The sequence below is a fragment of the Manacus candei genome, unplaced genomic scaffold, assembly GCF_025592945.1.
Source record: "Manacus candei isolate 608988 ecotype Guabito, Panama unplaced genomic scaffold, ASM2559294v1 h1tg000067l, whole genome shotgun sequence".
Classification (NCBI taxonomy): domain Eukaryota; kingdom Metazoa; phylum Chordata; class Aves; order Passeriformes; family Pipridae; genus Manacus; species Manacus candei.
Genome location: NW_026138115.1, coordinates 9,477,516 through 9,501,454, shown reverse-complemented (window position 1 = coordinate 9,501,454; position 23,939 = coordinate 9,477,516). Strand labels below are relative to the sequence as shown.

At 41.3% G+C, this 23,939-nt stretch overlaps 1 protein-coding gene across 1 annotated transcript in view; it reads right to left on the bottom strand.

Moving 5' to 3' along the window:
• The window catches only part of SPTLC2 (serine palmitoyltransferase long chain base subunit 2), a 74,840-nt gene extending 53,137 nt beyond the window's left edge, over positions 1-21,703 (bottom strand). Inside the window, exons 1-5 of the mRNA XM_051806370.1 lie at positions 21,558-21,703; positions 10,713-10,907; positions 2,937-3,091; positions 1,746-1,894; positions 1,280-1,404 (exon numbers count right to left, since the gene is read on the bottom strand). Coding sequence (XP_051662330.1) covers positions 1,280-1,404; positions 1,746-1,894; positions 2,937-3,091; positions 10,713-10,907; positions 21,558-21,653 — 720 coding nt within the window. The 5' untranslated portion in view covers positions 21,654-21,703. The remainder of the gene's footprint in view (positions 1-1,279; positions 1,405-1,745; positions 1,895-2,936; positions 3,092-10,712; positions 10,908-21,557) is intronic.
• Positions 21,704-23,939: the final 2,236 nt, after the last annotated feature.

The window sequence follows — 23,939 nt, the reverse complement described above, 5'->3', positions numbered from 1 at the left end:
TTTGTACTGACTTACAACAGTCAGCAATCTACTTGAATCTGACAGTGTGTTCTGAATCTTAAAAGTCTCATAGAAATCATTAATCATTTTTCTGCTGAACAGAAAACTGAAGAGATGTGGAAAGACAAACAGCCAAAAAATGCAAGTAAAAGACATGTCAGAAGTAACACATGTTGCTCAGATTCATAGCACTGCAGAGGTATTTGACTCCAGAAAGACCAGATTTGAAGCAATGAATTTCTCTCTGGCATCAGACTCCAAACTTTTTATTGTTATGGAAAGCAATTGATATTTAAAACTTAACAGACCAAAAGAAAAGACGTGTTATGTAGACAGTACTGCTACATTGTTACAAAAAAGCATAGCATGGAGGAAGACACTTCATCTAATCCAAAAGGGAATTCCCAGGAAGAAGAGTTGCCAGGAAGAACAAGGCAGAAAATTTATAATCTGTAGATATCACAAATGGAAGAATTTACAAAGTGATCTCAGGAAATGGAAAAATAAATAAATTAAATAGAAGGAAAATAGGCAGAGACAAAGAATTCCTATAGACTAGTAGTATTAGGCCGACAGTGAATTATTTTCAAAAGAGAGTTCTAATTCTCGCAGTATTATTTTCAAAAGAGAGTTCTAGTACTTGCAGTATTTTACTTCACAGAGGAGCTAAGAGAAAACATATTTTGCATCAGAAGATACAAACAAAAAGTTCTCTTCCATTTCATTTTCCAATAACTAAAAAAGCATAGTTGGAGATTCTGGACACAGACTGCACTGTCTACGGTTTTATGGGTCACACAGTAGAAATGAGTCCTTACAGTTGACCTTGTTTCTCTCAAATAACTTCTGTATGACGATTTTGCTCCTTCAAAGGGAGGATTTTTCAGCTCTTACTCAAAGATAATAAATTCCCTATGTACAAACATGCAATTCAGCTTATCTGACACAGTCACTTCTTAGTGTCTCAAAAGCATCAAAATACCTTCAGCCAATCAGCTTGTTAATCAGCCACAATTTCACAAACCAATGAGTAGCCTGAGGAAGCAAGCCTTAATATGTTAGGCTCTCTCCCAGACAGATAGCAAGTTCTGGGCTGCTGCTGGTCCCATGGATGCTGTTTCTCAAAGAGATTTTTGGCAAAGGTCAGACCTATAGTTTCTATAGAGAATATCTGCAGGGGTTGCCACTGAAGAAAAACAAAAGCAAACAAGCAGCTTTTAGAAAAATTAACCAGTAGAGTCTTTGTTAGATGAGCTTTTGTCCATGACTTAAGCCATACCTTGCCAACTAAAGCAGGAATGTTCATAGAGTTGGTTGCAAACCCCATTCCATACGCCATTGCAGATTCCACACCTAGGAACCTGGCAACTAGCTTTTCCAGCTCCTCATGCTTGTCCAAGTTTCCTGCACATAAAAAAATTAGAAATTCAGAGTGAGGAAAAGCTTTTGCTATTGCTAACTTCTACAAGAAGGATTTCCACCAACCAAGCTACTCTTTATTCAAAGGCCCATAAGGGAACACTGAAAGAAAAAAAATATGTATGAAAACATAAGTATATGTAATGTGCAATATAAACTAAACCCAGGAAGTCAATTTGTTTTCAATGAAGTAAAAGCTTCTTTATTGGTCAGTCTAAAGTTCAGTGCTGGAACAGCTAATGTGTCAAAGTCCTGCAATTACAGGTACTGAGATTACAGACTTTGAAACATAGATTCGGGGAACATACTATCTTCTTCCAACTTACCCATCTCCTGCCTAGTGCTGCACACCCCAGCTCCATACTGGGACAGAACTTTAGCTGCTGCTTCTTGGCAAGCCCCAGCATTCTGTGCAAATCCAAGGTAGTTGTAGGAACCCATATTAATAATGTCTTTTATCACTCTCCCTGTGTACCTGTGTTTTAAAAACACCACAAGTTAGGACACCCAAAATTAAAAAAAATAATTACACCAGAAGATCATTCTTTTACTTTCTTAGACTATACACTGAAATGTTAAAAATCAATAGAATCAACCATTAAATTATTTCAGTACTGCCACTCATCATCAAACTGCAACAATCAGTGAAAAAGCTTCTTTCCCTATCTTGCAGTCTCAAATTAATTCCTAGAAGAGTTTGCATTTAAAGGCGAATTTGCTATCATATACAAAATTCCTTGAGGTTTCTCAAACCATTTGTTGTTTCTCTGACATGTTTCCCCCTCCATTCCAGAAATATACAGCTTTTCTTTCAGTTACAAAATAACATCTCTAGATCAATTAACTTGGCAGCCCCCTCAGGCGGGATATCCTCTAACCACAGAAAGGAAACACATCTGGCATTGCTGTGCTAACATTACGTGACAAGGAGATTAAGGAAGAAGCGGAAAAAAAAGTTTTAATTCTTTTACCCTTGAAAGCCAAGGAGAGACATAACTTGTTTCACCAAGTACTGTGCTGCAAACCTCTTCACATCGAACTTGTGATACGTCATTTCCAATCTGTAAAAATCTTTTCCTTGTATTTCTGATTTTGTTTCTACAGACTATTTCAGTTCTGACTCAAAACAATCATGTTAAATTCAGTTCAGGCAGCAGTATTTACTTTAAGTGTCAGAATTCATTCTAAATAAACACAAAGTCACAAGTAGCAGTGCAATCCAAAGTATCTACTGCAGGTTCTGTTCACCATGCACAAAGCTATCAATTTTATTACAGATCTATGCACATGAAATCTTAACAGTCAGGAACCTTAGTAGGTAGAAAAAAGATTATATACAAATTATCACATTGGAGGCCAAATGTGTTTCAGAAGAACAAAATTCATTGATTCAAAATGCTGGAAAGCTCAAACCAAACGTAATTCATTGCTCTTTAGCGTCACAGATTGCAACTTGCTCTTACAGACCCTCTATTTCAAGACAGGTGTTGCAAGTGTTTTCTTAAATTTTGACTCACGTGAATGTCCAGTTATAGTCATGGGAAACTCTCTCCATCATGTCCACTTTGGCCCCTGGCACACTGCAGATTGGACGGTTCCAGCTGTCCCGAATACGCATGTAGAGGTTTCTGTTGTAGAAATTTTCAAAGTCCTGGTATAATGGGACAAAATCCTGAAACACATCAAAAGCACTCAAAGTAAAAGGAAAATACGTATCACAGCAAACTAAGAATAGAGGAATAAGTCTTTTCTGTCATTCTGGTGTAATGAAAAAAAAAATAAAGAAAACTTGAAACATAAAATAGCTCCCTTCTCAAAATGTTTGGGCATATAATCTTTACAAGAGAGGTGTATCCAACCTTCAGAGTTAAGCAGAGCAAGAGAACATGCAATTGCTTTTTGGCATCAAACAGTATGCATTGCTCTACTGACTACACAAAGACTTTGAAAACTGAGGTACTCTTCCGTATTTCATTCAGTGCATAAGAAATGCATTTAATATAGCAGCACTAGCATTATTATACATGCTACCCTTAGAAATTTCCACAATTTTTTGTTCTGAATAGAAGCTAGTAACCTACATCATGGCACCTCTCTTCTGCACAGCTTATCAGCACTGAAGTCCCATATGATTTTTATGAATGAGCATTTCCTGAATTTTAGCTTCCCTTCCAACGTTTTTCAGGAAAAATAAGTGACTGCCTTGAATGGATAACACAAGAATGTCAAACTAACTGTGGCAGCAAGGACATCTGAACACTTAAGAACATTTTTTTCTGGCTCCAAAGTCACAAGATTTCCTTTTTACTATTCAATTCAAGAAAGTTTGACATTCAGTAGTGATAAGAATGCACAATTCATTTGCTTCTGGTGGAAAAAAAAAAGGCTCTTTAATAATCTACAAAAGGAAAAAGTAGAATTTATGACAAAGTTAAGAGCCAGCAGAGCATTTCTTCCTGTTTTTCACAAGAAAAATGCAAACATGTTGACAAGCATTTTATTTTTGGTGACAGTATGATCAAGACAGAATATCAGTCTGACCAAATACTACAGCGTCAGACATTTGTGACACTGAAGCAATACTGGGAGCATTTATGGCAGATTTTTAATAAAAACACAAACAAATGGGCACTGACAAACTGTTACTTACAATGCTTGCCTGCAGGAGGAGTGCTTTTTTCTTTACCTTTCTATTTTAATGATTTAACAACTTGGTCCTTGCAGTTTGGAGTAAAGAAACAACCCCTTTGCATCCTCCTACCAGCAGCTGCACAGGGAAGACCTAGCCCAAAAGTGCCAACTTCTAAGCAGACATAGTTGCACCTAAGCCCCTTTCTGATTTGCCTGTGCACGATGACATGCCAAAAAGGCACAGTTATGGAAAAACAAACCTAATTTAGCTAGTGATCACTCCTCCAAGGAATCACAAGTATGTCCTTTCTCAGTAAAGACAGAGAGAGGGAATAAAATTTCTATGAGCTAAGATGCACAGAAAGGCAATTATTTCTTCCATGTTCCTGCCCCAATTCACGACACAAAATAGAAATCATTATCTACAATTGTTAGAAACCCTCTGCTGTTATTTGTAGAGGGGTGGGGGAACTGAGATCAAAAAGAAACACTGGCACACTAGAAGATCAATACTTGAGAGACTTGTTATGTCTAATTATAATCTACCGAGATCCTTCTATGCCTTTTCAACTCCTGTTGAAATCTCTGCATGAGAATTCAGCTTTGCAATAGTTATCCAAGTATATCAACTACGTGACCCAAGAAACAATTGATATTTTAGCCAAGGTTATTGGCTAGGAGAGGGAGGCTGGAAGCGAGTCATTATACCAACTCAAGCAGGTATGCCTGGGTTGATTCAATCCAATCTCACTTCAGATTATTCATCAGATAGAGCATATTTTCTTCTGCAACCCAAGCTGACAAAGCCAGAAGAGTAACAAGTTCAACTGGTGAGATAAAGACAATCACCCACAACAGGTTGACATCATCAGTATATGTAACACGAATATGATCTTTCAAGCCAACAGTAGAACTAAGTTTAAAGTAATTTAGCTGTGAAGTAGAACCCAATGGATTATGATAAGGAAAAAATATGTCTTAAAAGTTGACAAGAATTCAAGGAACAAATTAAGGGTAAGGGAATTACGGTCTGAGACACTAGCTTTAGTTTTTTGGGGTACCAAGCTGTACAATTACAGCAAAAGGCTGTAAGTGAGACACCAGTATAACGCCAGCTCCTTTGCCGTCTGTACATGCATCCCTCTCTCCAATTAACAACCCTTAGATAGCTCTCTTGAGAAAGTTCCTTGGAATAGGACAGGCAGGAAGTGTTATTTTGGCATAATGCAAAACTGGATTGTCTATTTCCTCAGTAATCCTAACCTCACCGAGGGGTTCTCACGACCCACCCATCTGCGAATGCAAAAAGAAATGGTAGGGTTATCATGTCTTTATAAACTGATACTGACTTTTGGAGTTTAAGAGCCCTCTTTTGGAGCCAGCATACAGGACCAGATCATCTGCTGGTTGTTTTAGGGGTTGGTTTTTTTGTTTGTTTTCCTCCTCCATCCTTCTACAGTGTGGCATTCCAGAAGACAGTACAGCAAAAAGACCACTTGAATTCCACATGCAAATTTAATGCTTTCGCTCTGAGCCAAGAAAAAAACATCTGGGGAGGAAGAGGGGATGAAGTCTATCAATCCATACTATTTCAAATTTTTGGCATACGCAGCCACAGTGCTCTGCTGCAACAGTGTCCTACTGCTGGAAGCAACCACTAATGCTTTTAAATGGCCTTCAGAGCTTGTTACTTTTCCAGCAAGTTCTCATCTTCTAACAGACTCTAAGAGTACCAGTCTGGGATTAAACAGTTTCATTTGGAGGAAAAATATTCCAGGAGTAAATTGATTTTTTGAGCAATTTTCAGAGTAGGCACCGAGAAACAACTGCAAAAGATATACTGTTACCAAAGGAGGGAGCAATGGCAGCATGTTCTTCCATTCATGGGGCTAAAAAATCCCAAATATCTCTATTCCTGACAATTTAAGCCTAGAACACACCCCTTATTAGTGAGGTGATGCCTGATGAAGAAACCTAAACACTAGTGGTCTCCCAGAAACCTGAAAATCATAGCAATTTCAAGAAAGAGCCAGTTAAGGAAAGAAGAAAATTCTCCCTTGGGGTGCAACACCTTAGCATAGGTGATTTGGGAACGCATTATTTCATTGTACTGTAAATTAATACTACAACAAGTGAAGGTCATAATGAGAGCTTTGTAGACATTAGCTTGGGGCACAGTGACATGCAAATGAAGTGATTATGGTGCTTTTATTTAGAGCCAAGTTTTCACAACATTGCACCTAAGCTAACAAATGGTGCCATGAGCACCAGCAGGGCTTATCTGCAATTCAGATAATGCACTCCCTGATAATACATAACTGACTCTGAATGGAAATCAAGTAGACAATTGCAACAAATTTCAGGCCCCTGAAAGGAAGCAGAAAGACCAGTTCCATTTCACTGCTATGTGAGTCAAGAAAAAGCGCAGCAGTAACTGTAGGTAGCCTTTATACTGTCAGGAGGCCTCTGGTGAGCTATACAGACAGTAAGACACATCGAATAAAAGACTCCAGCTAACTAGCCCTGAGATACTCCTGCAAACAAGTGTTCGAAAGCCCCAGATGCTAGAAACACGTTCTAACTGTGCAAGCTACAGAGTATGAAGAGGTATGTAAGAGAGTTACCAGCCCCAGGTGCACAGTTGCTCCCAAACAGAAAACATACATGGTAATCAACAGGCAAATCAGACTGGAAGAAAGGTGAAAGTGATTTTCATTCTGCCTATAAAATCCTATAAGCATTTTGCAGATTTAACTACATTGTATGACCAGACAGTATACTAAATCAGGTATGCAGAAATTGATTCCAAGGTAATTAAGAATTGTTAGTCTTGCTGCTTACCCATGCCTAAAACAGGCTGGTAATGCTTCAGAGAGGATGTGCTACACAACACTGGTTTCCAGGAAAAGCCCAGCTGGATATATTTTAAACAAAGCCAAAACCCATCGAACTATTTCCTGGAAATCAGTACTAGCAAAGTCTGTCCCTTTTTACCCTCTTGTGTTCCAACAATGAGTGAATACTAGGTTTTCTTGAAATCACTCATATCAATGCACAGCTCTAATAAATTTCAAGGAATTTACCCTCCATCAGAGACAGGTTTAATTCAGACCGGTTCAAATTCCTGCTCTGCTCTTTAAAGTAGTTTGGTCACTTGCAGTTTCTAGTTAAAATGCACAGAATAAGATTATAATATTAAGTGACAATTTAAGGAAGGATTTGCTCTACTGAACTAAACTGCCCTCCAAAACTCTGAAAAGCTGAAGGTGGATTTTTCTTTTGTTTTTAATACTACATTTTGAACCTAAGTTTATGTTATGCTTCTAACTGTGATCACCTTCATAAATGCACCATAGAAATTTCGCATACTTCAATTCCATGGCTGTCAGAACAGGTTCATTCAGCCCTTTACGAAATACTTCCTCACACTGTGTAATTTTGTTTTGCTCACAAAGCAGGCTGTCACACACTGTTCAGCTACAGAGCTACTCCCACTGCCTTTGCTTTGAGTTTTTCACCTAAGCAATTATGAACTATTTCAAAAAGATAACGCTAACCCTTTTGCCTAATCATGGCTAGGCTTCGCAAGCGAAGATCTGCGGAGGGCTCTACCCACGTTTGTTACAAGCACGCTGGTGGCTAAAAAGGTCAATACGAGATAGATAAGTCCAGTTGCAAAAGGCACTGCAGAAAGACTCCTTAGGTGGTATATTCTGCAAGACACGATTCTTTCTGCGTTGTCTTGTCTCCTCAAGAGTGACCCTCTGTGCTTTATCAAAGGCATCAGCAGCGTTATAGATGGTGTGCCTCCAGACCTCCTGACTGGAGGCCAGAGTAGACCAGTTGATCAATGTGGCCAAGGCTGAGATGTTGTTTCAGGGAGTCCTTGTATCTCCTCTTTGGGGCTTCTCTCTTGCGGCAGCCAGTGGCAAGTTCACCATAAAGCAAGATCTAAGGGAGGCGGTGGTCCTTCACCCTTGAGAATACTTAAGAAAATAACAATAATCTAGCTGGCTCTTTAGCATTTAAATAATAAAAACGTTACTTTCCACACAGAAGTCACAAATCTGCCAGAAAGTTCCCCAGGGTGATCGCAGGGCTCCTCTGATTTGCATGTATTAATAATAATAAAGAAGGTGAGTTTTGAGCCTTTTCTGCACACTAGTATCTGCATTCTCTTACCAAAAGGTGATTGGGCTGTCATCCAGCAGCTTGAGAGATTCAAATATTTAAAAATCATGAGAAAATCACTTCAAAACAAGTTAGAGTCATTGAGCACATGCCCCCCCCCTCGCACCAAAAAAACCCTGGCTCCCACACTAGATATGCTGCAACATGCTCTCATCAATTCATTTGCAGACACACAAAGCTTAAAGTAGCAAAGCGTGGGGATAAGTACTGTATATTCTAGACCTCATATGATCACTTTTCTATTTGTCTGATATCAGAAACAGCTATTACAATCTAAGCACTAGAAATGTGATTTGGGGAAGTACACTAGGCTGAGATTTCTTCAACACCAAAACTTTTTAAACAGAATTTCCTATTTTGCATTCTTACGCAATATTCACTGGCACTTCTTATTAGCTCTATTCACAGACATCCTATGTACAAAACAAAACTAGAATACATCCATCTCTTCATGAAAGCCATGACCAACACAGAAACTGAAAGGGTTTCAATCCATCTGTCTAGAAGGTATACTTGATAAGCAAATGTCTTTCAGGGTACGATGCAATGCTGAGTTAACTTATAAAAAAATTCAGGGCCTAATTTCTTTTAGGACTAGGATAATTTCTTGGTAACAAACTCTGTGCTTCACGGTCCTCTGCAACAGTCTTTACTGAGAGCCTACTATCAATAACATATTCCCAAATGAGACCAATTCCCAAATTAGCCCAAGGTCCCCCTTTTTGTACACTCACTCATGGAAGAGTCATAACTGCTCCCACAGAAAAGGAGTGCTGAAAGCAGTCTGGCACCTGACATACTGATAACAGGACAGGTGTTTCACAACAACCGCACAACAGAAATATAACGATTACAGTGTAGAGTCACTGCACCAACACTTCAGTTATTCTTTTATAATCCTCAAGCACCATGAATACAGACCAATATTTAAACTTTTATTCTAATGTCTTGGTAGATTTCTGCAACTGTTTAGCTGTTCTCATCTGTATCAACTTCTACATGATACACAGAAAATACAAGGATATCATGTTCTCAGGTGACATAAAACAAAGTAGTTCAAACGACATTAAAGAACACATCAAGTTTCAAGTCCAGATTTAGCCAGCAATCTCCAATCAGATATTGTAACTACTAAAAGGGATCCAAGATTTTTACTTTTGATTCCAGAAGTCAGTTTTCAAAATAGTGTAAACTTAAACTCCTGTACTTTTAACCAATATGAAATACCTATTACTCATTAAAATCCCATGAGAATGTTCCTCTTTTGGAATTAAGTGCCTTACTATGAATCAACTTAATTCTCATGACACAGAAAGAACCTACTGTGAAGTAATTTTAGGCACTGATTAGTTTACTGCATGTTAGTTAATCTACTGTAAAAAGACATGCACTTTACTCCAGTGCTGTCTCCAAAAAAAGGCTTCATAGGAACATTCCCTTTTTCAGTTCCTCCCTGCCACCCTTGTTTATTTGTTTGCCTTACTGAGATGTCCTTCCTGCCCCCTCTATTTTCTGCTAGCCAACTGCTTGTGTGGTTGCAAAGAGAACCAGAAACCAGCAGCTGGAAAAGGAACTCCCTTAACATTTTATAAGCCAGATTGTCTCCTCAAAGAAGTTGAGAAAAACAGAACCCGAATCATCAAGAGTAAGACCTTTGGAGAAAGTTCACTGGTAATCACACTGTGCTAAGAGGGGTCACATTAAGAGTTAGCAATGAAATAGGTTGTGAACTTCAAGTTTCAACAGTAGCATTCATAACAATAATCAACTCCTGTGGAGAATAAAGACCTCTAAAAATAATTTATAACTACTCAAAAATAAAATTTTCTATTCCATACTAACTGCTGAAGCCAGCAAGACCTTTCACCTGTTAACAGAAGCTTTTGTGAATAGGTCATAACATGAATGAATTCTTTTTAATCACTATCAGTGAGCTGGGAGTCAGTACCTCAGACTATTCGCCAACTAACCACAGCTAACCTGCTAGTGTTCTGGACTCCAAATTAACTTAAATTCATACAACTTGTACTCTGGATCTGATCCACAAGCTTCTCTTTGCAACTGCTTCAGCTAAAGAGAATTAATAACGTTTCTAAATCAAAACTCAGCCACCAGAGCAGCATCAGAAAGCCTCCCAGTGGTGTCAAACTCAGACCAGATCCTTTGATAAAGCTTTCATTAGCTGCTGATGCTGGCATATGCCATCTCCCCCAAGCCCTTGTTTCTGCAGCTAGGGCATCTCTCAGGATGTTGATATAACTGTTGATGCAGCTTTGCAGTGAAAAAGATGAGGGAACTGCTCTGCCAAAAAATAACCCAGCTAAAAGAAACAGTATTTTGTTTAATGACACAGCTGTACTTGTATATTATTTGGGGCACTCGAAAGACAAGGAAAGCAGCAGAAAACTTTGAACACCACTGCTCCCCAAAGAAACACTCAAGCCTCAGCAACATCATTTCCCAGTGGTTACCTTCTGTTCTTCTCTTTCTGTTGCATTTTGACATTTCTCAATCTTCCACTGCCGCATGAAATCTCGCAGATATCCAAAAAGAGTGAGAACACCATAGCCTACGTAGGTCAGCACAGCAACCAGCATTGGTGTTTCTTCAAAAGCTTCATTGAAAGGCCTTTTGTATAATCCTCCATTGTGCACAATATGATTTATCTACAGTAAAAATTTAAAGAGAGGCAGTTGAGGTATTAATTCAAGAAAAGACAGACAGGCATTCCAGAGCAGTCCCCCAGCCTCTGATCAGTTATAGGCTCTGCATTCCCCCCGCTCAGCAAAAAGTGCTTCCAACTAGGTTCAGCCTTCACTGATGAATATGTCAGTCTCCATATATGAGGTTGCCAAGCTCTTGATATAACTAAAGTCACAGCTGCCCACCTAGTGCAGTTTAACATCTCATTAAAGTTATTTAGCTTACAAAGCTACATAAAGAGCATTGCTCATATCCAGGCCAACCAAAATGAAAAAACTGCCTTCCCCTTCATGAAGAACTAGGTAGGCACAAATAACAGAATAGTGATGCTTCCCAGGCTCACTACAGAGAAAAAACAAAATAGAAAGTAATAGCTTTACTGATCTAATCAATGTATTCTCAGGCTTGGAAGCCTATATTAGTGTAACAAAACAAGCATAATCTATGTGTCTCTGTAGCTGTTAGCCTAAAGATGCTGACATAAACATTGTACTCATCCATGAGGTGGACATGACACCACAGACCAAAAAGTCATTGTATATAGAGTCTTAGTACTGCATATATGTCAGCACACAGAACAAAGCAAGGCTTTCTGCATAAAATCCACACTAAAAGTCATCTTGCTACTTCATATCATCTCCTGAAGGTAAGAGCTTTACTAGCTGTGTAATACATGCAGCAGGTCCATCTCAAGTACAATTATTCTAATACATTATATTTCACAGAATCACAGAATATGCCAAGTTGGAAGGGCCCCACAAGGATCATCTAGTACAACTCCCTGTTTATGACTGTTACAGAAAACTTCATGGCTATAAGGCAAGTGCTCATCCAACATTAACACTGGGGAAAATACATCATGGTTCTAACTTGACTACTTGTTCAAAGAGTTAAGTTAAAGATCAGATCTCAAATCAATGTACCAAAACAGAGAAACCTAGATGCAAAATTAGATGCAAATTGCTACTGGCACTGCTAAAAGTTACAGAATGGCTGTACTGTAATAGAATAGCCACGTATGAAAGAACACTCTCCAAGATATAAATCCCCTATCTGTAGCATTATATATATATAAGAAGAAATGTATTTTAAAAAATGTACTAATCAAAGAAACCTCAACACCTAGGAAAGAGACTGAACCTAAATTCATCCGCAATGGACAATGGCAAATAATTACTGAGGGGTGCAGGCCAGCAGACAGAATAAAACCAGTTATTCACCCATGTCACTCATCATATGGGAAAGTAAGGCAGAATTGCACTAGCCCCTGCAATGACCAATGAATCAAAGGTACACATACCTGTTGGCCTCACCAGACACTGCATGATTAGGAAACCTGCTCATCTCAGGTGCTGGAGCAAGTCTATATTTCAAGTCTGTCACGAATATCGTGAAAGTAATTTTTCATAAGCAAGGATCTGCTCTTAGGATACAATTATGCTATAGCTATGAAGTCACTGAGCATAAACTGCAACAGCACCTTCCCTCCTGATAGTCATTTCTACCTTTTCCCTTTTGCGAACACAGACATTCAGAAAAAACTTAACCAAAGCAAATCCTTGATTTGGTCTCCATAGTTGTGGGGACTTTACAACTGGTATGTAAACACAAAGTGTGGAAACAAAACAGGAAAGACACAGTAGAAACTTCTCTTTTATCAGCAGCACTTACACCAGATGCAGGTAACTAACTTGCAGCGCTTTGAGGCCAGGTTTAATGCTGAAGTAGTGGTAGCTTAAGTTAGAAAATTACAGTGCTTTGGAACACCTGTAGGAACATTTACCACACTGCAGCTCAGATGCTGGCAATTTAAAGCTTTAACAGAGGCCAAAGGTTCACATGCCATTTTCTTCATGAACGGTGCCAGCCACAGAAACTGCCCCTGCCCCACTCACTTCCACTTTGAGCCATTCGCACCAGCCTCCAGCTTGCACAACTAAAGCTAATCTGATTATCAGCACAGCATCCCTCCAACACCGAACTGATCCAGGCTGAAAATATAATTGTTTGCTGAAGGTTATTCATTAGACCATAATAGTCTTTACAGCACTGCTCCATAAAGTCATTCTTAGAGGTCAGCAAACAAGAACCAGTGGCTGTTGGAGAGAGAGGAGGGACAGCAGAACCATCATGACAATCACAGAATCAGTGAGCCAATGCTGGAGAGGGAAAACCACGAAAGCCGCCTCTTCTCTATTACTCTCAGGATTGCTTACTGTATCACTATGGCTCCAGCCCATGAAACCATAGAATTTTATTGCATCCAGGTCTGAGAAAGATCATGCACCAAAGCTGCAACCACTAAAACTTCGCAGCTTGATGAATTACAAGTAGAATTTTGCATCTTCAAACTGACAGACCAGGCTGTGAATAGCAGCTAATCAGGAGCAGGCACACTACATACCTGCTACCTGTGGCTGTCTACTAACAGTAGACAGTCTACTATCCAACAGATTTCTGAACAAACAGATAGAAGATTGGTAGTGACTACTTTGCAAATTACCTAGTATCAAATAAATAGAGATCACATCAAAGCTTTTAATGTATTTTCCAGATAACTGGAAGTTCGTCCGGAAGAAATGAAAGGCTACATCCTAAGATTACGGATCTGAAGTTACCTAATACCAAAAAGTAGCTACTGAAAAAAAGCCACCAACAAAGACTCAAATCTGTATGCACATTTCATCAGAATAAAAACATACTAGTCTTTTCCAGGCCTTTGGAGGTGCCTGTACTTGTAACAAATGCTAAAACTAAACAAATTATTCCTTATGGTCAAATCCAACATTTCACTAAGAAAAGCCCTTTTAGGAATACCTGCATTGATTCAACACACACTCCAATCAGTTTCACCTCTCAGTGTTCTACCAATGTGCTTATAAATTCTTAGACTCACATGTCTGCTACCACATAAACTGAAAAGCTTCTATATCATCCTAGCTGAATCAAAAATTACAGAAATACTCTGAATGCAATCCCACAAACTCTTCATGAAGCATACAGTAACTATAAATACATTCTAGAATTGACTACAGAAGAGACATTTGCAGACACACTTTAGACACAAGCCTATTTATTTTTCTAAGAATGCCTTATAAATCCACACATTAGGCTTTAAATGAAGACTTACATGCAAAAGAGCAGTAAGCTTATTTCCAGAGACCAAGGAAGAAGGTAGCTACAGTTTAGTGATTAATTTCCTATTCTGGGGAGGGAAAAAAACAGGCATGCAAGATTAAAACTTTTATGGTTTCAACAAGCCTTATGACAATAAAGTGAGCCATGACCTTTGAAGTAGAATACATAGCATAGCTAAGTGGAGACTACAGAGAAAAGTCAGAGTTCACTTAAACATATGGTTAAAAAATGTTCGTGTATGCTCACCTACATCTCTTTCCTATACTGTCCAGACTACATGTAAAACGAAGAGCACTCTCACTAAGAAACTCCGCTGCAGGAGAAACACCAGAGAGCACCACTCAGCTGCTTACAGAAGGTAGCAAAGAATCAGCCACAGGTAATAACTGTGTTGGGCCAAGCTCCCGGGGAAATGAATCACATAAAACAGTATTGTAACAGTTACTGAGCAGCAGCACACAGCTACTGCTAGAAGGGACTCCATTGGTCTAAGCAGAACACATCAAAGCCTGATTATAACCATAGAATTTACTGAGTTGGAAGGGACTCACAAGGATCATCTACTCCAACTCCTGGCCCAACAGCACAACTCCAAGAATCATTCCTTGTATTTGACTGAGTTGTCCAAACGCTTCTTGAACTCTGTCAGCCTTGGTGCTATGACCACTTCTCTGGGAATGCTGTTCCAGTGCCCAACCACCCTCCAGGTAAAGAACCTTTTTCTAATATCCAGCCTGAACTTCCCCTGACACAATTTCAGGCCATTCCCTCAGGCCCTGTCACTGGTCACCACAAAGAGATCAGTGTCTGCCCCTCCTCTTCCTCTCATGAAGAAGTTGTAGACCGCAATGAGGTCTCACCTCAATCTCCTCTTCTCCAGGCTGAACAGACCAAGTGACCTCAGCCACTCCTCACACGGCTTCCCCTCAAGGCCCTTCACTGTCTCCATAGCCCTCCTATGGACATTTTCTAATACCGTTACATCCTTGGTGAGAAGACAAAAGCCGTGTGTAAACACAGAAACATCTGCAGATGCTACTGTAGACAGCATACAGGATTTATTACAGGACTCTGGGTACATACCTTGCACAGCATGTACTTTAGGGAGAGAAGATGCCACAAGTGCAGTAAGCATGACACACAGTAAGAAAAGTACACTATAACTGGTTATGCTGCTACCCCAGGAAAAACCCAGCACCCTGTATTAAAGAGGCCATTTCTTTCATGCTGCCAGGAAGAGCAAATGCAGATGAACCTGGCAGACTTATGTAAAGACCTTAAAAAGATTATCTCTGCTGGGACACAACTTTGCTAAATTCTTATTAAAATTCGGTAGCTTCTCATTGCCATATACCACAAGCACTGCAGGAATTTTACTAGCAGCTTTGCAGCTTCTCTTTTTTAGAAACACAATGTGGAAGACTGCTTCCATGAGCATGCCTCCATATGCAAAAGTGGTCACATTTATTAAAAAGCATTGAGGGAATTGACACCACAGAAACCACAGCAGTGAGAACTCCACAAAGGCAGCTGCTCTAAGCTGTTAGGGTATTCTGTGGTAATCTTACTGTCGCCTCCAGCCCTTTTCCTTCCGCTGTTTTGCTCTTAGACTCCAAATCTCAGACTGCTGCATAGATAAAAAGACCAGGTATTTACTACCAAAATTAGAATTAATTGATTTGAATCACATTTTAAGCTTTCAAAAAAAAAATCACAGGAGAAAAACTTGTTTTACAAAACAGACTTTAACACTCATGTTTTCTTAATTAAACATTTGTTCTTGTTGACAGATATTATCAAATATTTTTATTTGCAACTAGTTACTCCCAACAAATTTGACAGTCCTTTGTTAAAATGCACTTACCACATCCACACAAACAGTGTAAATCTCCATAATATTTAAGTGTTGCTTAGGTTTTGGGTTGGAGTTTTTTTCTTCCCTTTAGCAAGTAAAGGATGCAATTAAATCTGAGGGGTGACAATTTGAACCCTATATATACTTTTTTCCTAACAGTTTACCTTAAATTACCTTAAACCTTTTATGTAACTTTATCTAGTATGCTCAGTAGACTGTAGGTATACAGGATTTTGACAGAATTCCCAAACTGCATGCTTAATTACTAAATATGCTTTACAATAAAGATTTCCAAATACAGCACACGTCTGTAGTGGTTCCCTAACGAGCCAATCTCTAGGCTCTCAGATACCTCTGAAAGCATTTCTAACATGCTTTAGAATCTGCTCTTATTTTTATGGACATTAAACCCCATTACATCCCAAACTTTCCAACTCCTACTTTCTCAATGATAAGTATTCTTCAAGACTATACTTTTCCATTAAAAACAGTTATTTTTCTAGGATTCATTTCTTAATGATGGCAAACCAAAAAACTGGAAACCTTGTTGAAGACAGACCAGTGTTTTATGTTTCACCTCGAAAAACTGAAGCCAATAGATAATTCAGATACAGCTTTTTTTCCCCCCCCAACAAATTGAAAACATAACATTTAGAAAAACGTTTCTACTGCACAATTAAGAGAGCAAAATGACATATCATTCAAGTAGATACGGTTAAAAAAAAAAAGAACCTGCATACACTTTTAACAATTTTTTAGAGCATTTAAGGCTTATCACCAGCTAAATTTGAAATGACAATCCCAATATAATAAATACGTTCTAACGCTTCACGCAAACCAGCTTCTCAGCAGCACATATTCAAATCTAAGAGAAGCCTGTCACATCAGCAGCTACCATGGGCGTTTGTTTTCATACAAGCACAGACACACAAATTCTCAACAAGTACAACACTGGCACTACATCTACTAATTTAATATGATCACCTCAAATACTCATTTCCAGGGAAAACGCTGAGTAGCTATTCCTTCCACAAAGGCTTATAGTCTTTTACAACTGAATTTGGTATTAGAAAAAGATCCTTGTGCACAGGTACACTGTTTCAGAAATAAGAGTTCTGTCAACTAAAACATCTGAACAAGGTCGCAGTCTTTTCTAGGTCAACCAATTTTCTTCTCACTTCAGTTTTAGGTTACTGATACAATACATGCAGTCAATCATAAACCCAAGCAAGAGGCAGAAATTAGTAATTTCTTTCCTCAGGTCTGATGCAAGCCTCAGTACATGCCACGAGCCTAAAGGCACACATTTTTACAGGGGTTCAAAGACTAAATGCAAATGCCTAAACCTGGACACTCCCCTGCAATCCGTGAGTTTATCTGTATAACCAAGGTTGGAAGGGACTTCCAGTGGTCAACATATCCAAGCCCCAGCTCTAAGCAGGTCTAATTACAAAAGGTTGCCAAGGGCCATGTCCAACATAGTCTTGAACTCCTCCATGGAGTTCCAACCTCTCTGGGCAACTTCTTTCAGTATTTTACCACCCTCATGGGAAAAATTTTCCTTATATGTAATCAAAATTTCCCATTCTTCCAAATTACATCCATTGCCTCTCATTCTATTGCCACACACTTCCAGGAGTTTGGTCCCATCTTCTCCATATCCCGCAGCCAGCTCGTTGAGCCTTCTCTCCTCCTAAGGTTGAGCAAATCCAACTCTCTCAGCCTTTCTGTTTCTTGGGATTCACTTCACTGGATTCACAGATTGATGTGGCTATGTCAGTGTCTTCCTGGGAAGCTCAAAACTGGACACAGTTCGCAAGATGCAGTCTCACAAATGCTGAGTAAGGGGGAACAATCACTTCTTCATGAAGAAGTTCATGAGATTTAGTTCTTCGGGATCATTCTTTTTCATCAGAAATATCTGCATTTAAATTTGCATGCAGATATGAAAAAAACCCCAAAATTCTGTACTAAAATTCCTTTTTATACCAGTGGACAGGGCAGTTATTTAACATCTTTATCTTATGCTAACTTTCATCTGGAACAAGGACTTATTCACATCACTGCTACCACCAACGCACTGTAGCAAGAAAAATTTCCAGTATATGCTGCAGTCATCTTTTTAAGTGTGCTCTCCCGAACAAGTTACACTAACCTGAATTCCAGCAAAAACACCTAAAAAAAATCAAGATGAAGCCATTCAGCATCTTGAATGAAGCTCCATTCAAGATGAAGCTCCCCTGCATCCTGAAGCATCCTGGAAGATGATCCTACAAGCAAAATATGATTGCTCTCTCTAGGAAGAGCAAGCATAAATCACAGGACTACACAAACTGTTTTCTACACGTACACACCAAGGCTTTCAGAAAATAAAAATACCTGTGCTGCCCATTTTAATAGCTGTTAGAATTCAGGACTTGCGACAGTTTTAAAGGAATGCAAATCCCACAGTCCTCCCACTCCACTCAACCAAACTTTCTTGTCTTCCTGAGGAAGTAGTACCTCGTTTACAAAGGCATCTATGCAATAAACTATCTGGAGGTTGCTATAGGCATTTGAAGACCTTCTAGAAACATCAGGGAAATTAAAATTTGTTTATATAATGCCAGCTCCTATCTAACTGATTTGGAGATACCAGGCACAACAGAAATTAGGAACTTGATATCTAAAACCTATATTCAATTTTTTTTTTGTTTGAGATTATTTCTTCTTCTTCAACTTCTAGAAGCATAACACAAACATTCTAAGGTGAGAAGCTCAATTAAGGAGTGGAAAATACAACATTATTAAAAATGTGCTCACAATAATAGGTAGATTGTAATAAGTTATCATGGAAAATAAGGGCACCTTCTCCCACTAAATAAGTCCCAATCTCCCTATTTTAAGCAAGAAAATTCTTTTCAGATGCAGCATTAGAAAACCATTAGTTATTTGCAAAATACTCCAATGGAGAAATACATTGCAGTTTAAAATTGCAGTGCAGAAAGAAGCAATTTCCCTGCACTTTTTATTATTCTCACAAGTGTCTTGACAGATTCTAAAGACCATTTTTCTATTGAACTTGCTTAACACTCTGCCCAACAGAACAGATGGATATAAAAAGCAGAATCATGCACAGCTTGAAGAGGTAACTTCACTGTTCTTTTACTTAGATTTGCATGCTTTCTCCTGCCTGTGTTCATTTCCTCACATCATGACAATATCCTTTGAGATGTCAGGCTTTCATCTTACATAGTGTAGTATTACACCAAAGCTTTAAATCAGTTTTAAGATCATTCATAGATTACTATTCTTTTTAACCATGCGCTCCCTTAACTGTACAGTCAGAAATCAGTCACTTTTCTCCAATCTTCCACAATTTTTAACTGCCATATGGTTCTTGAACCTCTTTCAATTAAGGTATTCATAACGAGATTGTTGCATTCACTGAATTATAATCTCTAAACAAATTAACTTTAAGCAGGAACAAAGTAAATTGAACACAAGACTTCCCAAGAAAGCAAAGGAAAGAGCTGTTACTTATCTTAGTATTTCGACAGAATGTTTTTTTAACATGCTGAAATCCTAACTTCAAATGGTCACTTTCCTGTCATTGATGATATTTCATTAATCTCCAAGGTAGCCTAAGTCAGTTACTGTACAGTCTTAGTAGGCAGCAATGAACCCCATCGTAAGCTTTCTTGAAAAAGCACCATTCTTTTCCTCATTTTTACTTTTTCGAGTTTTTTTTCTACTAAGTAGGAATTGCACTCTTGCATGTAAGCTGCCTCCTTTTTGGTACTTGATTACTTTAGATTCCACAGACCTCTTCAGTTACAGATTCTCAAGTGCTCCATGTGGAATGTACATAGTATATACATACACAGACAAATATATTGTACACACAGTGAGCATTGATATGTTTCCCTTCTCCTGTGTAAAGACCCAACAGTCAAAATTCAAAAGGCAAAAGACCAATTAGGTACCCAAATCTGTGATGCACCATCAATCAAATCTTTTGGCAGCTTACCTTACCACTACTGATGCTATTTGAGAAAGTTGTACATGCTTGGTTTCCCTAAACAGCACTTCTTCCAGTCCAATTCTAACATTTAGACCCTCATTTTGAAAGTTAGCAATCTGGCCCACATAAAGTTACAGAGAAAAGAATGTAAGACTCTTAATTATAAATCTCTGCTTGACCAGCAAGCAGCTGCCACAAAGATATCAAATTTACCTGTACACTTCTTACATCCTCTGACAATGCCACTTCATTCTGGCTTTTTGGTAAGATTTCTTGTGACCACTTCTCCAGTGACCACTCTCCCCCTTTATAAACAGTTATCCCAAATGCCTCAGGCCTCCAAAACATATCTGAGCATAGTATCACACACAAGCTACTAACTGAATAGAATATCTCATAAAACAGCAAGGTTTTTCCTCAGTTTGACATCTACAGTTTTTCCATTCAAATGCTGTATCTCCCATCTTCTCCAGATACACAGCTGAACAAAATCCTTGAGGAAGAGGATTCCTTACTTCATTTTTCTGTTCTTCTTAAGTAGGAGCACATAACTGTATTCGGACCTTCTTCTTTAGAAAGCACAGTGTGGGGAAGCACTCACAAAAGAACACTCATCATCACCTACTTGGTCTCAGCTCCAAGATTTATGTCTAAGGTTTCACAGCCAGCAGCACTTGGTGTGTGCAAGGCAAGACTACCAGTGCTATAGCTCCCCAAACCAGCACAAGTTGACAATACTGCCACACCAAGGTGTTGTACCCTGCTCTACACTTTTTCACTCCCAATACTGTGCTATCACCTCCCAAGGGCCAGGGCAAGACTGTGAGCATCCATACAGGAACAGAAACACAGTAAGTATCCTGAGTTAAAGATAACTCAGGGGGGAAAAAAAGTTTAGTTATACCCTGCAACAACTTTCAATCTGGTTCATGCAGTGACTGCACAAGCCTACACTGGAAAAGCAGAAGGACTGAAAAACAGGAGCAACAGGAGGGATGACGATGGAGGAAGGCTTTTCTCAAGAAGAATCCAAGGAAACAATCTATTCCATACTCCTGGTACTGACCCCATGAGAACTATTAAGATCTTTACACTAGAACAGAAAACTTGAGTGCTTTGCAGAGAAACAATTGGCAGTCTGAAAGCACAAACACACACTCTCATCACAGTGTCCACAGAGCCGGACGGGAAGTGCTGCATCAATCTCCAACTCTGCTGTACAGGGAAGTCCCTGCTCTTGGCTACTTGTACCCACAGCCCTGCGCATCGCACCTGGAACAACAGAACAGCGGCGAAGAACTGCTAAAACCTTCTCTTCTAAAGCAGAGACCTATTGTGCTGTAGCGGGGTTTAAGTTCAAAGCTTTGCCGCCAACCAAAGCCTTGCAGCAAAGTTACAGACGTGACTCGAGGGCCACTCATTTCACATCCATCACCAGCCCGGCGAGCGAGCACCCCAGACACTGCCCTCCCGCCTCCCCAGGCGAGGGCCGGGGCCACAAACAGCCCAGTTCTGCCGACGTCCCCCACACCCACGGCCACACCTCGGTGACTTCCCCGGCCCCGCCGCCGCCGCGCCCCCCGCCGGCCCCGGTGTCCCCACCCACCCCGCGCACACCTGCGCTCCAGGCGGGCCGCGCACGAAGCCGTTCCGGAGCGCGCCGTGGGCGCCGCCGCCGCAGCCATTGGCGCGGGGCCGCTCGGGCCGCTCCATCCCGCCGGCCCCGCCGCGCCCGCTCCGCCGCCACCCCCGCCCAGCCCCGCAGCGCCGGAAGCGCGGCCGCCGCTCCCCCAATGGCTCGCGCGGACGTCACGCGCGGGGACGGGCCCTGCCAGGCCGCGCCCGCGCGCGCACGGGACGGGCGCCGACCGGCCAATGGGAGCCCCGTACGGCGGCAGGGTGGGAGGGGAGCGGGGCGAAGGGAGGGGCTCTTCCAATCGCAGAGCGGGACGCTCCGGAGGAGGCGGAGCCAGGGGTGAACGTTGTCCAATCGCTTGGCAGAGATGGGACCGGGAACGGAGCGAAGAGGACGAGCTAGCCAATCACAGCGCGAGGCGGAGGGAGGGGCGCGCGCGAGCAGCAGGGTCCGTCCAATGGCGGAGGGAGGAGCGGAGCGGGGGCTGAGGCAGCAGCCAATGGGCGGGCGCGACGGAGGGAAGGGGCGGTGGTGCGGAGCGTGGTCACGGTGCCGGTGGCGGCTGGGCTGGGCTGGGCTGGGCGGGCAGGCAGGGATGGGGATAGGGGGTCTTGACCTCTTGGGTCTGCGCCGTCCTGCTCCTGGGAGGGACCTGGAGCGCCCATGGGCTCTTTCCTGCGCGCGGAGGGGGCAGCGCGGCCTGGACCGGTGCTGCTGCCATGCCCGTCCCCGCCGGGCAGCCCTTGGCCCTGTTCCGGCGGCTGGAGCGCGGAGAGAGCCATGGTGGGGTGAGGCAGCCGGAGAGCCCTTCGCTGCTCTGCGTTGAGGGAGCTGATGAGCGAAGCGGTTCCTCCGAGACCTAGGGGGCTGCCCCAGGACGCCTCAGGCTGTGCCCTGGTAAAGTCACCCGACAGAGAGCCCTGGGTGAGAGCTCCACATGGCGCATAGGGGGTCAGACGTAGTTATTGTAATGCCCTTCCCAGCAACTCAGGAGTCCGCCCGGATAGTGAAGGCCCTGGCAGGGACCCCTGGAGACAAGCCCCGGGCAGAGCTTAATCCCATAGGATTTATATTTGGACTGAAGTCCGGCGTGAGCCTGGCCATCCTGCTGAGCTGTATCGCCCCCGGCAGCTGGAGCTGCCCATCTGTTTGTGCTGCCTACGGCTTTTTTTTTGTTTGTGCTGCCTACGGCTGTGTTTAAAAACCATCCTAGATTTGTATACAAATGTGTTTTCTGACAGGATTTGGAAATGCGTATTTCGTTCAGAGACCAGGTAAATTAAACTCTGTGTTTAGTTAGGGGGTGGGTGTTACCAACCTCAGTGTAGTTTGGGTGACCAAACACCACACAGAAAGAGCCAGAAGGAAGGTGCTCTGCAAATCACAGGGCATATATGTTTGTGTGCTATTAAACACTTGTGTGCGTCCTGGGGAGCGGTTCCTGAGCTGCAGGAGCGTTAATTGGCAGAAAGGAAACAGCCTGACGTTTAATCACACACTGAAAAGATGGAAGAGTGTGACCTTTGATTTCTCCAGTGTAATTGAGAGGGAAGAGCTGAGGCGTTTCTTAGCACTTGCAATCAGGAAAAAACAGAATGGAGAGTTAGCAGGTTTAAGCAGATGAATTTGAGAGAATGGGCTCATCCTTTTCTGGCTGATTTGCTACTATTGATAGTTATCTTCCTGTATTACAATCACATCTTGGAACCGCTGTCATGGATCTCATTGCAAATTTGGTATGAACACGGAGTCTCTAACAAAAATGACTGTGCAAGACAGTAATTCTGCTTCCCTCAGGAAGATAGGAAAGCTTCACAGCCTGGTTTCTGCCTATTTGTAGGCAGCAGTGTGTGTCCAGTATGCTTCATATCTCTGTGTCACCTTTGGACAAGAGCCTCCTAGGAAAGAAGTGCAAGCTATGTGTGAGACCTTGTTCCTTTCTTGCTGTCTGTGGCCACTCCCATATCTTGACTGCTACTAAAGCAGGTATGGACCTGCCTGAGCAGCACGCTTTCTTCACCTGGTTTCTGTGTGCAGTGACAGAGCCATCAGCTAAGATGGGATTGGGCATGTCCCATCTCTGATGTTGCAGGATGGGACCCTGGGGGAGATTGGTGTTGCTAGGAGGGCTCTAGGGATCAAAGCAGCAAGCACTCCTGTTCAGCACTTGGGTGCTTGCACAAGTGGACTGGCTTCAGTGTAGGAGCAGTTAGGAGCACTGGTGGGGGAGAGGCACAGCGACCCCTCTTGCTTCTGACTTTTTTTCTGGAAAAATGAGCAAGCGAGAAGAGTACTAGGGGACCGCATACTGTAGAATTTTTTGAATGATCTTTTCCCCCATTGCCATAGTTGGCTCTAGGTGT